This window comes from Trematomus bernacchii, unplaced genomic scaffold (assembly GCF_902827165.1).
Source record: "Trematomus bernacchii unplaced genomic scaffold, fTreBer1.1, whole genome shotgun sequence".
In the NCBI taxonomy this organism is placed as follows: Eukaryota; Metazoa; Chordata; class Actinopteri; order Perciformes; family Nototheniidae; genus Trematomus; species Trematomus bernacchii.
This window is the reverse complement of record NW_022987607.1, coordinates 3,906,464-3,922,941: the sequence shown is the minus strand read 5'-3', so window position 1 is coordinate 3,922,941 and position 16,478 is coordinate 3,906,464. Positions and strand designations below refer to the sequence as shown.

The 16,478-nt window shown below is 40.5% G+C and overlaps 1 protein-coding gene across 3 annotated transcripts in view; it reads left to right on the top strand.

The window, feature by feature from the left end:
• The window catches only part of trappc9 (trafficking protein particle complex 9), a 308,135-nt gene that overhangs the window by 68,679 nt on the left and 222,978 nt on the right, over positions 1 to 16,478 (top strand). For all 3 annotated transcript variants that reach the window (XM_034131111.1, XM_034131108.1, XM_034131110.1), the window contains 2 exons: positions 1,099 to 1,231; positions 9,114 to 9,277. In XM_034131111.1, the coding sequence (XP_033987002.1) occupies positions 1,099 to 1,231; positions 9,114 to 9,277 (297 nt within the window). The remainder of the gene's footprint in view (positions 1 to 1,098; positions 1,232 to 9,113; positions 9,278 to 16,478) is intronic.

Here is a 16,478-nt window from a genome sequence, read left to right as displayed (position 1 = left end):
AAATGATCCCAATACGTATGATTGTATGAAAAGATCTTAAAATCAATACAAATGTATTTATTATAAACGTTAGTCCTTAACATCTATCACTGTGTATATCACCATTCAAACATCTTTTAAAAGTTGAACAAACCCCACACAGCTCAGTAAAGACTGTGAAATGTTGACTTTATTTGATCATTTCAGTAAAAACTAACGTTCATATTTCTCTTTTTGATTATAATACTGATGAACGTTCAAAACAAAGCACTTTGGCAACTTACCACATACGTTTTAAAATGCTTAATAAGCACCGTAACTTTCATGATATCATTTCTCGGTCATAATCGGTTGTTTCCGTGAACGGCCGACTGTTGTGTGACGGCAAATGCCGCGGCCGCAAGGCATTGTGGGGCAGCATTTTCTCCTCTCCTTTCGGTTAGGGAGATCCAGTGGTTCCTAGGCTAAAGGAGGTTATAAAGGAAGCTTGAAACCTCCTTTCCTTTCATTTAGAGAATTCGAACGGCTCTTATCATGGCTGCCACTGAGGGACTTGCGGGTCATTTCACTCCGTTAGGAAGGTTCCTAAGCTAAATGGACTATTCGACCGCAACCTAGAACCGCCAGAGGTCGCTGTATACCTAAAACCGCCAACGGGTCAAATTTACCCGCTATTGATTTTCAAGGTACAATGTTCTTTTATTTATCATGTAGAACAGTGATCGCACAGGGATGAAACTTATACCAAGTTTTATACTCTCAGCTTTTCATATGATATAGTTTGTGCAGATAGCATGAAGTATAGCATATTGCTACCAGTGCTGATTTAAACGCTTGGTGTTAGACTTGTGTTTTTTTTTTTGTTCACCATGTAAAGCGGCCTTGGGTCCCTTGAAAGGCAAATTTCATCTATTATTATTATTATCATTATTATTATTATATGGACTACTATTCAGTAAAGGCAAAATATGTGAAAATATCCCCTGTAATAATGTGGATCATATCACAAATGCAATATCAATCATATTAACTTGCAACTAGCCTATATTTCCAAATCGTTCAGCCCTAAACCTGAACACTGAAGCTGAAACATGTCTTATATGTTGTGTTTGAACGCAGGTTACCACACGTCGGTGTTCGGTGTGACCAGTGACTGCCTGCTGGAGGGTCTCACCAGTGTGAAGACCAGTGGCTGCTTGGTGGAGGTCATCCCCTCCCTCCCCCGTCTGCAGCTCAGCACATCTCTGCCACGGTGAGATCATCATTCCCCTCTAACATGTGCTTTAACCTGTTCAGCCCCGAGCCTGTTGTTCAGGTCTCAGGCTCGAAAATGACATGCCCAGAACAAATGACTATAACTTCACTTCTAAAAGGGTTAAATTAATAATCTTTTTTCTCAAAGCAATGATAAACCTGTGAGTTGGATGTAGAAAAGTCAGAATCAATATAGATTCTTTTTATTTTAAAGTAAATTCAGATTGAACATAGTAAAAAACTGTAAATTATAGTGTCCGTCCAAATAAAAACATTACTTATAGTGAAAACCACCTTTGAATGATGGGTTAGTAGACTAAAAGCTTCAGGAATCCAAACTATAACATATAATAAGTACCCTGTATCAAGATTGATGCAAAACAAGTGACATTTGACCTTTTTAGCAAAAAAAACCCACCTCTGGGGTCATTTGGGTGGATTTTCCATATCTCTGGCCCCCCTTGGTCGATTTTGGTGATTGACACCTCTTTTGAACCGTTAGAGCCAATAGAATCGAGGGGGAGGGGGGGGGGTCCTAAATCCATCTAAAGATTACCATTGGTGAATGAGTGATGCGTAGCCTGCACGCCCAAAACCGGAAACTGTCATACACTCTCATAGCAGCTATATATGAAAACTACTCTTATTGACATAAATGTTATGATGGATTATCAGTAATCATTTCAAAGTGACACAGACACATTGGATTAACCTCCAGCAGCGTTTTTATGCGTTTTAATGCATTGAACACAACTTTTGATCAGAAAACAGTAAAGGTACTGTAAGACATATTTGCCGTTTTAGCCACGTAAAGTGAAGTATAGTGTGTTGTCTGGGTTTGCCTTCGCTGCCCCGAGTTCTAGTCGCACAGTGATGATACTTTTACCAGTGGATCTCAGCTTTCATGTGATATCTTGTTTGTGCAGATCCGATGAAGTATACAATATTTCTACCGTGAGTTATGTGCTAAGTGCGTTAGCACTCTTTCAGACGCTTGGCGTGGTAAAAATGGTTCATATCGTCAGGTAGCTGAGTTTCTTCCCGTTAAGTGGGTATGACACATTCATAGTTTGTTAAATGTTAAGAAGCCCGGGCGGGGGCTCCCGGGCTTAACAGGTTAAAGGGGACCTATCATGTAATATGCACTTTTTAATGTCTTTTATACATCAATATGTGTCAGGGAACTCAGAAAGTGTCAGAAAACAAAACCCTCTCTCTTTTCCTCCGTACCCACATCTCTAAAAACGGGGGAACAACGGAGCTGATCCAGATGTAACTTTAAGACTATATAAAAATACATATATAAATATTTAATATATATAAAATAACGTATTATATTAAATGATTGCCTCTGCATTGGATTATTATCGGATAGGGTAATAACTTAATAATTAACTACGTCTGAAAGCAGAAGTCTAGGGCAAATGATGCAAGTCTCTTCAGTGAAAATGTCACAACAAATTTGAGATGCATTGTGGGACATGTAGTTTATGGGCAACGTGCTTCTGTAAAGCGGCATGTAACCGTATAATAAACATATTATATTCATTGCAAGCTCTTGTGGGGCCGCATAAAATGAAGTCTCGGGCCGGATTTGGCCCACGGGCCTTGAGTTTGACACCCCTGATTTACATTGATCAAGTCACACCTCTTATAAAATGTATTCAGTTCTTCATTGCATAATATCTGCAGTCACCTCCTCCTGTTAGGACCTTTCGGCCTCACTCTGCTCTTCAGTAAGTGAAACACATGCTCAATTGAAAAGAGGTCATGTGACCGACTGTGTACTGGGAGAACCTTGCTCTGTTCCGCTGTAAAAATATAAAAAGGGCAACGAGTCCTACACTGCTCACCCACGATTGATGTGAACACCCTCAAACACCGCTAAAGCTGAAAGTCAGCACTTTGCCCTCACAGCTATTGTTTCATTTCACATTGTGCCGGAGCACGGAGCCAAAACTATGACAAATGGTTCACTGTCGTACTTCTCTCACACTGCACTTAGATAGTGTTGATACGACATTTCCCAACATGTAACACAAGATAAATGTTCCTCTGTGTCACCAGCCTGTTGATGTGTTGCACGCTCAAATGCCAAATGAAGGCTCAAACTAAAATAACAGTTGGAACAATTAATAACACCGAAAAATGCTTTCAGAATTAAGATGAGATTGCTTTGAAATGAAATGCAGCCACAGGTGTTTTGTAAATCAATAGTTTGCTGATGGCAAAAACTGTGGGAGAGAAACTCCCTTAAGGTATTTTAGCCTTTAGCCATCACTATAGAAAAGGGAAGATAAGACTTTATTTATCCCTAAGATAGACAGAGTTAGGGGGCCCCCAAGCTGAAAGTTCAGCCTCAATATATTTGGGGAGAATTCAAATGAGCCGTCTTTATTTGTAGACAGCCCGTCCTGTGTTCGGTGAAGCATTATATGCTTACAAATGAAATGTAGGATATAAACACAACTAAACTGCAATGATAGCAAAGCTGTGGCTTGGGTTTTTGGGGTAATAAAGTCCAAATCATCGTTGGGCTGTCAGCCAATGAGTGACGTCTGAGGAAGGTGAACAATTTAAATTATACATTGTTGAGAAAATGCTGCAGAGGACGTAGAGGAGCCTTATTGTTGACCTTTTTAATATAATTTGTTGTAAGTTTCAATTGCTTGGTTTTCGTGAAAGTAGCCTGTAAAAACCCCCAAACAGCATCTTGCATAGGGCCCCCAAACAGCTAGAAACGGCTCTGCGTCACATCATTAATGTAAATATATATTACCAGTATTCAGATACGTAATTGCAAAAACCCAAATAGCATAATTGCAACAAAAAAAGGATAACAAGTAAGTGCATTTAATTGAAATGTGCAATGACTCGTGTGCATTGAACAAATCAAACCATTAGTACATAACTTAATAAATAAAACAGACATTTGTTACGAAGAATCTCTTTTATCCTATGTTGGCCAACGCTTCAGTGGTTTGCCAACACAAACATCAGGGATGCAGGGGAATTTGTTTTCATGTACATCCTGTCGGCAGAAATGACATCTTCCATGAAGGGAAAAGTACCATAAGAGGAGAAATCATGGGTTGAATTACCACGAGTAAAGCACCGCGTTGGGATGTTATAAATCATTCTGACAGCAGAGCTGCTGGAAAATCAACTATTTAGGTCATGCCTGTAGGTACACCGCTTCAGCTGCCTTTGATGTGGACAATCTTTTTATTCTCTCCAGTGTTGGAAAACTTCCGGATCTGATATGTGAAGCAACTAGAATACACATCTAATCCTCTCACTGGTGCTCGGGTAGACCCGCAGCTCTGACCTCAGTCGAAGAGAAGCCTTCAGAGCTTTCTCACATATCCTTTTGCCTGCAGCACATACAGTAGCTGCATTCTTAGTTTTCTCACATAACCAACATGAGTGAGAAAGGAAACATCTGCCAACCTTTTAGTGTGCATGTCCAATCTGTGTTGATGGCAAATCCATGAAAACTGAAGCAGTGATTGCGTGCTACATTGACCGAGAAAGAGGAGTTTTTCTGCTCGGGGAGCTGTGCCTATATGGACCAGAATGCATTGCATGTGAGCTACAGGGCGCCCGCCGGCTATGTCCTGTCACACATCACCCTCTCTCCGCTTCATTTATTCTGCTGAATTCTCTGGCTCAAATAATTATGGCAGAATATCCTCTTACTGTTCTACTATCATATTTTAGATCAGGGGTTCCCAAACTTCTCAGCCCGTGACCCCCAAAATAACAGTGCCAGAGACTGGCGACCCCCCACTATCACCTGGTGTCTGACGCACGCACTAATAGGCGTATCCAAACACGTGCATAACGACAACACACAAGAACAGAACAGCCTGACAACCATGATATGGGCGGCTGTGGCTCAGTGGGTAGAGTGCTGGACTTCGAATCAGGGGGTAGCAAGTTCGAGTCCCACTGCAGTCAGCATGTCGTTGTGTCCCTGGGCAAGACACTTCACCCCAAAGTGCTCCTGTGGGGATTATCCACAGTACTGAATGTATGTAAGTCGCTTTGGATAAAAGCGTCTAACAAATGACATGTAATGTAATGTGATATGATTTTACATATAGCAATTTAATATAAGTTAACAGCAGAACTCGTGAGTCAAAGTAATCTCCATGTAACTTAGGAGTGAACATTGTTGCGGTGCAAACTTTAAAGACATAAACTGTAGTAAACATATGAACATTATTGCGGTGCAAATGTACATTTGGGGAATACGTAGGCTATGTTTCAGCGTTAATCTCACCTAAGGAGACGGGTGGGCAATATGCATGGAGCACAGCAAGTCCATCCTGGGCTTCATTTTGGAGACGGCCACTTGTTTAGACGCGATCTGTATTTATTTTTTATATATGTCAGTGCCGAGAAAGTCTTTCCGCACAGGTATGTGGAGCCAAACGGTGTCAGAACGTCCATCGCGGCCTTGGAAAGCTGTGGGTATTCCCTCTCGACTGAAATCCAGAACTCAGCAAGCGTCTTCGCATTAAAAGCTGTCTTTAATGTGAGGTCACTTGACAGTTCAGCCAGTGCGTCCTCCATGTCGGATGACAGATGACTTGCGGCCGTTGAACAGTGAATGGTGATCTTATCCAGTCGTATTTTTCCGGAGCTGTTTCCTCGGGGAAATACTTGTTAAAGTGTTCCAGGAGGGCTTGCAGGTGGGTAGTGAGAGACTTCTTCACAGAGTTAACACTAAGATCATTTTCCTCCTATGAATTCCTCCAGCTCAGGAAACATATCAATCCTGCCCATTTCAACTCACGCAGTCCAGCGATCCACTTTCCTCTTGAATGCGCAGATGTTATCATTCAGGGACATGATGCTTGTTGTGGGGGAAACTTCTGAAGCAATTGGAGTCAGGACTCAAAGAGAGACACGATGGAGAGCTGGAGCTTTGATGTCAAACACTGACGGTTTATTTGGAGCACCTCATAAAAGAGTTTTACTATCAGGAATATCATAAAGAAACATTTTCAGTGCTGCTGCAGATATATTTGGATGACATTAAAAAAAGGTTTTCCATGATTGCTCTATTCTAATGCATTTGAAATGTCAGTAACATTTCCAGTTGACCTACTGTCAATATCACAAGGAACGTAAAGGCAGTTGGTGATGACAGGTATTATAATCCTAGCCTTTGGCAAAGTGTTTTGTTCCATTTTAACAAGCCAGGCACTCTTGCATGCGGAATGACATAATGAAGTCCTAGAGAACCCTTGCATTGACCTTTCATAATATTCTATTTTGCTTCAGTATTTGCTCTTTTAGCCTTGAAGCATCAGCTGCAGGCGTTTTGTTTTTGACAGCTGATGAAAGTGCTTTGCTGTGATGTCACTGACTCAGATGTACAAGAAGACCCACAGTTTGAACTCTCAAAGATAACATGACAGAAGTAGAGAGTAGTTCTCCGATCAGTGTGATTCAGTGTGGATCTGCTCTTAAAAGGACTCTTATGGCGCGTTTCCACTACACGGCCTCGCTCGGCCTCGCTCGGTATGGCTAGGCCTCGTTAGGACTGGCTCACTTTATGGCGCATTTCCATTACAGTTTAGGAACTGGGGTAGTAACTATAGTAACGCAGTGTAGGCGGAGCCGTGACGTCATCTTCAATGAGAACCCCAGAAAAACAACACAGCCGTTAGCTGTTAGCACTCAGAGCTCACAGCTCCTCATATCTGTTCAGAAACTAGACACAAGTTAAACAAGTACAAACCACAGACTGCCTGTGTCATGGAGAATACAGTCGCTGCTTTATTTATGTCTGTATAGGCCGTTGTTGTGAGTGTGGACGGTCGGAGCATATACTGCGTTAGCTTAGCCAATCTCCATTTAGAAAACACGCATTTTAAAAGGTGTTTCTCCTGCCGTCTGTCTGCAGACTTGTCAAAGCATTAATTCATGGTTTTTACTAACCGGTATCAGTATGTTGTTACTTCGGCATCATTTTGAAACGTGTATTACAATTAAATCACGGTCAAATATGTCCATCTGGTTGTAGTTGTAGCCCCCTTGCCAGCGACGCTCTCTCTAGTTTAGCATACTCAGCCCGACTCAGCCTCGTTGTCTCTGGCCCTAGAACCACGATTTTATGAGGCCAGAAAAACTGTGAATTAGGACCCGCTAGCCGGTACTAGGCCAAGTGGAAACGCAACCAAAGACGGGCCGCTGACGTCACAGCCCTCTTAAACCGTGCTCCGTGCTGTAGTGGAAACGCGCCATTAGAATTATAGGCCAGGGCTCTATATGCTGTATTTTATTTATGGATAGCCATACATACAGAAAGTTCCCTTTTTATAGTATATGCTGTACTTTCTAGATGTTTTGAGTAAAAGTGTATCCTTCCCTGTATGCAAAGTAAGTCTTTCATCAATCAATGTCAATCAATGTTTATTTGTATAGCCCAATAACCCTCACATCGTACAAGGAAAGACTTCCAAAGAAACCCCACAGTTAAAGGGGAAACTGGAAGAAACCTTAAGGAGAGCCACAGAGGAGGGATCCCTCTCCCAGGACGGACAGACGTGCAATAGATGCCGTGTGTACATTGAAAAGATAACACATTTACAACATAGGTAGACCAAATGCTTGGAAATGCATGTGTCTTTCATCAATACGAAGCCGATCTACTGACCATTCCTAAACTAGAAAGTGAGTGAAATCGTGAGTGAATGCAAGTGTATCTGCTGCTATCTGCTGCCCTGTGATTTGAAACCACTCCAAAATGAAATGGGTTCGTCCTTGGCCCAAGCTACACCGTTCCATCAAGTGTCAAAGTAAATCGGGCCATTAGCTTTTCCCTTAATGCTGCAGATGGACAAACAGAAACAAAAACATACATAACGGAGGGAGGTATCAAGCGTTCAGACGAATGTTTTTTATTTTTTATACACCTAGGGTAAGACTTGCTTACCCATAAATGGACATACATCACATTGTAAACACTACAGTACATACATTTAATTCAGCTAGACTCCCCTGTGAGGAAATCAATCATCAACAAATGACTTTCCAGCTAATGAGATTCCAAGAAGCACTTTTCATCTTCGTCACAATGTGAGAGAGCATTTGAAACCACGTCTTCACACATCTTGAGATTAATGCTTCTCGAAGTGTTGATGGAAGTATAATGGAACTGTTTCCATCATATTAAGCCACGTTCAACTTGCATCTTGTTTTCTCAGAAATCTTCATGTATATGGATGCCTTAGGGATTGATTGAAATGGGGTGTTATGAAGTGCTTATCTATCAGTGTTTGTGGATGGAGACAGCAGCCACCTTTTAAAAAAAACAACCGAAATTGGTTAAAATATATGCGATACTATGAATATTTTCAGCGATTGTCCGTTACTGTAATACAACCCTTTTTGACATTGAAGGGACTCTTTAAAGTAAACTGACTCCAATCAACAAAAGCTGTAATTTTACCTTGATTGGGTCGTTTTTTTGTGTCTTGAGTAAACTCCTTTTGGTATTAGCATTAATGCACACAATGTACGACATTATTTTGCTTTACAGCTGATTTTTATTCCATATTTTATTCCTCTATTTCATTCCATTGCAATGTAAATACTGTTATATTTGTAATATGTTTCTACTTCACTACCTGTGTTTTTAATTCTTGTTTTTATGCACCACGACACCAAGTCAAATTCCTCGTACGTGTAAACCTACCTGGTTTCTGATTCTGATTAATTAACTGACTGGACTGCTTACTGCCTCATTAACTCCATTTAAACAATAATTACATCAAACCAACACTTAAGCAAGGGAACATAAAAACAGTTCAATTAGTATATTTTACTTCCTATCATGACTGAAAATGTCCCTTCTTCCTAAACAGGTCAGCTCACACGCCTCAGCCGACGTCTAAAGAGGAACTCTCGAGCACCGTTTCCGTCCAGCTTTTCAACGGAGAGATGCAGCCGCTCACCATCACCTTGGAGAACATCGGATCTGAGGACATCGAGACTCTGGAGCTCACCTCTAAGACCACTACCACCAAAGGTTAGTACCCCTTTCTGAAGTTAAAGGGGACCTATCATGCAAAATGCACTTTTTAATGTCTTTTATACATAAAGATGTGTCCCCGGTGTGTCCCCGGTGTGTCGGGGAACTCACGCAGCGTCAGAAAATAAAACCCTCTCTCTTTTCCTCCGTACCCAAATCTCTAAAAACGGGGGAACAACGGAGCTGATCCAGATTTGCGTCCGATATGACGTAATATCTGAAATGTGGACCCACGGCACTATCAGAAACGTTGCTATCGGAAACAATGCCCGACTGTTTTGGACGTAATATGGTGGGTGTTTACATTAGCATGGCTAACACTCAGAGCTAACCTGTACTGGAGAGCATGTGTGTGAAGAAGCAGGAAATAAAAAGGAACTCACCTTGTGGTATAACCGGCAAGAGAGAAAGCCTTTGAGCTCCATACTGTTTCAGAGAGAATCCTTGATAATCCATGATATGGCGTTTCATCACGGCAGCATTTAGTTTAGACAGTAGCTGCCGGGTCCCACATGAGCTCAGACCCCTCCTTTTTAATTTGTATCTATATATATATATATATATATATTTCTTTTAAAGCGTTATACCCCAAATCAGCACTTTTGTAACAGGAAGTGAAATAGAGGGATATGAGGCATGGCTAGAATGGGTGATCCGTTTGGTATTTTGAGCAAAACACTTCATAGACATGTTTTTTTATATATATTTATATATCTGAGACCTATGCTATTGCCTAAAAATAGCATGATAGGTGCACTTTAAGTTCTGGAGGTAAAAGGTAACTTTCCTGAGATTAGTTAATTAATCAGGAAAGTTTCATCATGTATGGAAAAAAATAATTTGGTTGAGTTTGTAATACCTATCTTGTCCACAAGAGGCTGAAATGCACCACCACCCATGTTCTAAACAGCACTGAAAGCATTTTATGTAGCCATTGATGTACCTTGTGTTTCATCAAAAAATAACTTGCATTTTCATCTGCTTTCCCAGATGGCACAGTAATTGAATTTATAAAGTGATCTTGGCTAAACCTTTTCTTTCCACCTTGCAATTTATTTCCCCCACCTGCTCACAGATGTTTGCTTAATTTATCTAGGGAACTAGAAAGTTTATCCTGGCAAAAACAGTCATCTTTCCACCTTTATGCATACATATAGGGTGGAACAAGATAATCAGACTACGAGAATTGATCTTCCAAACTTGCCTCTCAGGGCTTCGGTACATGTTGGACATTAATGACAGGAATTGGGATTACAATGTGTGGATTAAACGCATGGGATGAAGGTGTAAACACGTTAAACAGGCCTAAACTAACACTGTGTTGATGTCATAGATGTATATTTGGTATCAGTTCTGGTTCAGTCACGACACTTTTTGATGTTCTTCACCCGCTGAGTTCCTGCTCCAGGCTCCAGCCCGCAGAACAGAGGTCACTACCCGTTGTTTTTGGTTTCACATCTTTCATTCCCCCGTGGCTTTTCACTCTGTGTTTCTCTCTTTGTTCAACACCTGCTCATGTCCTCAGATCTCTGCAGTCTCTCTCTCTTGCTTTTTTGTCCTTGACTCACTTTCTGTGTGAGAAAGAGTAGCTGCAGTATTACAATAGGCAGCAACTTCTTTCTAAATATTGTACTATTGATGGTGAGATATGTAAGAAATCATGCTTTGAAAACTCCACTTCTAACCATATGGTAATACATCTGTAGCTGAGGGCCATCACTTGTATTCACTGCAATGTAATCACACAACAAAACTACTTAAGCTACTACATATAAGCGTGGGTGGATCATGAATGTATAAAAATAACTGGATACAGTGTTTGAGGTGCGACCCGGTTGATTCCTATAAGAGTCGCTCAATGTGGATTAACATATCTGGGCCGATACAGAATGCGTAGATTATACAATAACTCTGGATTTAGCGTTTAGGCCATTTTTAGACCCTAATGATTTGAATAAGGGCTATACAAGTGTTTATACTGTATACTTGATTCAGTACGAAATAAAATATCCACTGATTTACAGACATTTCTTTCCCGATGTCAATGGGAAAAAGTATTTTTGGTCCACAATTACGTCACAGACTGACACATGAGATGTAGTTCATTTCATTTCAAACCTTTATTTATCCAGGTGTATCCCATTGAGATCATTGATCTCTTTTTCAAGGGAGACCTGCTCAAGTAGGTTCCACATGAAACATTAAAAACATAAACAGAGCAACAAAAGGACATCATACAGCATCATTACAGGGATTACAATTTACATAACTATCCACATGAACAGGTACCAACAGCTTCCGATTGAGTAGCATCCAACCGAGCTTTAAAAACATTTAGTGGCACCAGATTGCTCAGTTTCCATTTTAATTGCAGACTATTCCAGGACAGTGGAGCTGCGCATCTAAATGCTATCTTCCCTAAGACAGTCCTAGCAGTTGGCACATTTAATAAAACCACAGCATGCGATCTCAGGCAGTAGCCACTTACAATTCGCCGTGAGATCAGGGAGCAGATGTAGGATGGAAGTTTCCCTAACATGGCTTTATATATAAAAATGTACCAGTGACTGAGCCTCCGTGCAGTTAGTGAAGGCAGACCAGCCCTTGCATACAGGCAAGTAGTACCACCGTTTGGCCACTACACACATTAGATTCAACGTCCGGCACACTTCCTGGAGGCTTGGAGTGGATAAGTGACGTTGATCAAGGGTGCAAGTGCTCTTCTTTGGGTATGTCAGACATGGAAACAATCTGTACAAAGCCACAAACACTTGTTAAAACTGCCCACGCTAGTGTACAAGTGTTCCTGCACCGAGAAGCAGAAACATCATTACTACTATTTCCAAAAGTTGTTTCTCTTTCGACTAAAATGCAACACTTTTGGTGACTCCACTCAAAGTTGACACTTAAATAAGAAGTCCAGGGTTTCTATTTGCATGTTATTCTATAATTACCGGAACCAAAATGATATCCATCATTTCCTGGTCTTCTCTAAAGAAGAGGGACCAATGAAAACGTTGTCATGTTGCCGTTGTTCAGCATGGAAACATTCATTAGCTAACAATGACATTATTGTTCTATTAATATAAAGGGAGGTCAGGTACTCTTTAAAACAGCTGCTAGTTATGGGTACTTTTTACTGAAGTACATTTCAAAGCCCTCTTTACTTTTACTTGAGTAAAGAAGTTTAGTCAGTACTTCTACTTTTACCAGAGTATTTTTAAACACGAGTATCTGTACTTCTACCTGAGTAAAGGATGTGTGTACTTTTACCATCTCTGGCTTTTGGTCAGAAACCTGTTTTTCCAACGTTTTGTTTTGCTGTTCTTATCGGATAGAACAATACTGAGTAAATAGTACTGCATTTCCTCTGATTCATCCTTGTGGATTCAGGATAAAAACAAATCAGTTTTCTTCAACCACGATCAGCAAAGGAGGAGTGGTGGCTGTTGGCCGGTATATAAATAATTGATCTGACATTTTCAAAATGGCTCCAGGGTTTCTGTGTTTAATTGAAGACCGGCTACACTAACATATCCTCCGTCCAAGGGTTAACGCTCATAGATCCTTTCTTACCGGCAGCTTGTGTCAGCCTTTCACTTCTCAGGTGTAAAGTTTTCTCCCTTTTCATGCATTTCTGTCACGTCGTCAATAACTCTCTCTGTTGTGTGAAGCTGGGAAAATCTGAAGTAGATTTTATTTCCCAATGACGAGAATATCTGTGGCTCGTTTGTTGCCTTGGAACTTCTTTCTTCTCTGCAGGTGGATAACAATGAGCCTGTGAGTGCTAACTACTGTAGTACAGGACTCTAATTAAAAGCCTGGGATTTGAAGACGCTCGTACGGTGTCTTCTTCTCAGAGTTTCTGCTGCTGCTGGCCGGACTCCAAGGCACCATGTAGTCCTTCTAGTTAACAAGAGTTGTCTTTGAAATGAAACTGTTGTTTAGGCTGAATACATAGTTCTGCCTCTGAGGGAGTGTTGTTTCCAGAGTTGGATGAACAAGCAAAAAATAAACGAATTGTCTCTTCTTTTATTAGACAAACCGCAGTAGTTTCGCCCAAAGACTTTTGGCAAACACTTTAAACATGAATACATCAGCCTGATACATTTGCTTTGGAAAAGATTGTATTAATTACTTTATTAAATTATTGCAAATACAAGCCAGCTAAATGACATTTAAATGTACTACTTACACGCAAAATAAAGTCATTAAGTTGATGCTCCAGCTCTTTAGCTCATTGGTTTCACAAATGGGATATACTATGAATAAGTGTTGCTTAAAATCAACAATCACACTTTGTTTAAAATTCCTAAAATGTTTCCACTTGACAGTTTGCCAACTTTATAATCCCTGAACAAGTGCTCCGGTCCCCGCTGTGTGCGCCACTTTTTAGTGTCCCCTGGTTTCCGTTGTGTTTTAAGCTTCTTGCAGTGTTTCGTATTTGCGACGTTTCGTTAATGCAGGGGTGTCAAACTCAAGAGCTTGCAAAGAATATAATATGTTTATTATATGGTTACATGCCGATTTACAGAAGCACGTTGCCCATAAACTACATGTCCCACAATGCATCTCAAATTTGACGTTTTTCTCAAAATGTTACTTTTCTTTCTTTAAAATATTCATTTTTTCTCACAATCTGCCTTTTTTTTCAAAATGTTACTTTCCCCCCCAAAATTTCACTTTATTTTTTTCAAAATTTCATTTTTTTTATTTTGATTTTTTAATCAGTCATCAATTAGGCCAAAGTGACCACAGTCCAGTTTCCCTTCTTTCCGACACTCTGCCATTTCCAGAGGTGGCCTCCCTGCAGCAAAGGCTTCATTACAGCTCAAAGAAACAGCACCTCTGTAAGCAATTAAGTGAAGCACATCTGAGCCTTGAGACCTTTGAAGGCCATTTTAATGTCAGATCAGCTCCTGTCTGCAGCGTGTCACAGGAGTCGTGTTTTAAATTTCCTCTGGGGTTCTCTTTGTTCCTCAAGGCTGTCTCTAATAGCCTTTTGATGTTTAAAGTGGACCTATCATGCTATATTTGAATAATATAGTGTAGGACCATACCTATATAAGGCATTTTTATACCTTTTTTTTTTTCAAAATACCAAACAGATCATGCATTTTAGCCATGCCTCATTTTGCTCAATTTGACATTTTTTAGATCTGTTTTTGACAAGGGCTGATTCAGTGAGAACAGCACCATCTACAGGCCTGGCATATGTACTACAGCGTCTCCAGCGCTTTCTAACGGCAATGGCCGTGGTTGTTTCCTCCTGATTGGTGGAGTTGGCCCAATAGCCGTAGCGCCACCGTCCTGACGTCAGGACAGTGTTCAAATCTGGATCAGTTTTTATCAGATCCGTTGCAGCCCCTTTTTTAGAGATTTGGGTATGGAGGAAAATAGAGAGGGTTGTGTTTTCTGACACTTGGTGAGTTCCCTGGAACACCGGGGACACATATTCATGTAGAAAAGACGGACAAAAGTGCATTTTGCATGATAGGTCCCCTTTAAGTATTATTGTGATATAACATATACAGGATGTACCACGTCTAAGAAATTAGACATTAGTGGAACCTGTGTCTTTTTGAACAAAACCATTATCTCCCCATTCAGAATTTTTGAATGTCTGCACACATATTAGTTTACCAAGAGAGATCACAATCAATAATACATTCTCTCTTCTTCCCTTGGAAAGAAGTTTGACTGTTACTTTAACTTCTTCCCAAAGTTTTACAACTTTAATGTTTAGTAGTATGTGCAGAAAGAGTAGCAGCTGTCCAACCTTCACATTCTTTATTTATACCAGACTGGCGAAACACCGTTGTGCTCAGAACATCCCCTCATTTTTTAAAGTTTCCACTTCTACAGTGTCTATGTTGCATGTGTATTATCCTCATGGCAGTAGAAAAAAACCCACTTGGCTCCATTTCATTCGTTTTTGGATCTCCTGATTTACGTTTTCTTGGCTCCGAGATCGAAAATGTAAGTTTGTCGTTGCCCTTCTCATTGTTTTGATATAATTGTGGAGGAAACTTCTGTGTAGCAATGCATGGAGTCACCGACTCAGGAAGGAGACACGGTGAGAGTTGGAGCTTTGATGTCAAACACTGATGGGTTTATTCAGAGTATTCGGCCGGAGGATTCACATCACAAATCAAAGAGTCAGAGGTTCTGACCACACGGTAGAGTTGCCACGTCAATTCTGAAGAGCCTCTCTCTATGCTAGACCTTTTAACAGGTTCACAGAGAGAAATCAACATCTCTGAAGGAGTAGACTAAACACTGAATCATCTGCGTCCAACGCTCATGGCCTCAAAGATTTCACATCTTAGAGTCCACAAACACCGATAAAGAAGTGCCTCAGTGTTCTCACAACAATTACCCTACGTGCCAGACAAGTTGACCGGTCTCACACTGGTGACAACAACACATATGGCACCAAGGCCTTTCCTTAAAGGAGATAACACGTCACAGAGCAAAAGGTTAGATATCTAGAAGAATTATTCCTTAACAATAATTATGTTTGTTTTGTTAAATGTTTGGGAGAGAAACTCTGGGATTTTTAGCCTAACACCTATATAACACACTACAGGAAACTCCAAAAAACATAGCGCCCCTTGAATAAAATCACGATCAATTAGATTTTTTAATGATAATGTGATGAAAGCTTAAAGGTAGGGTAGGTAAGAACGGAGAAACCAGCTCGAGTGCGCTAGAATTTGAAAGTACGCAGCCGAAACAAATCTGCCCCTTCCTTCAGACTTCCTTACAGAGCCCCTCCTCCAACACACACGAGCGCGCACATGACCAATGAGGGTGCGAGATAAGTTTGTGCACAGATGGAAGGCTGACAGGCAGGTAGGCCATCCAGTTATTTTAGCCGGGCCGGCTCAGATGATTGGTCGTGCTTTTTACAGCGCCACGGCTTCCACAGATGACATTGTTTTAATGTATTTATTGTCAAAGAATGTAATATATTCATTGCTATCGGGATGTTAAGAGCATTCAATGGAATATAACAAGTGTTTCTGAAGGGAATTACCTACCCTACCTTTAACAAATTGTAATTTCCTTTTAATATCTTTCAATATAATGTCAACTAGTTCTTTTTTTCTCGATCGTGAAGCCCTAATACTATTGAATAATAATGATAACAACTACTTATACATTGTACAAACATGTTGACATTAATTCTGAACGC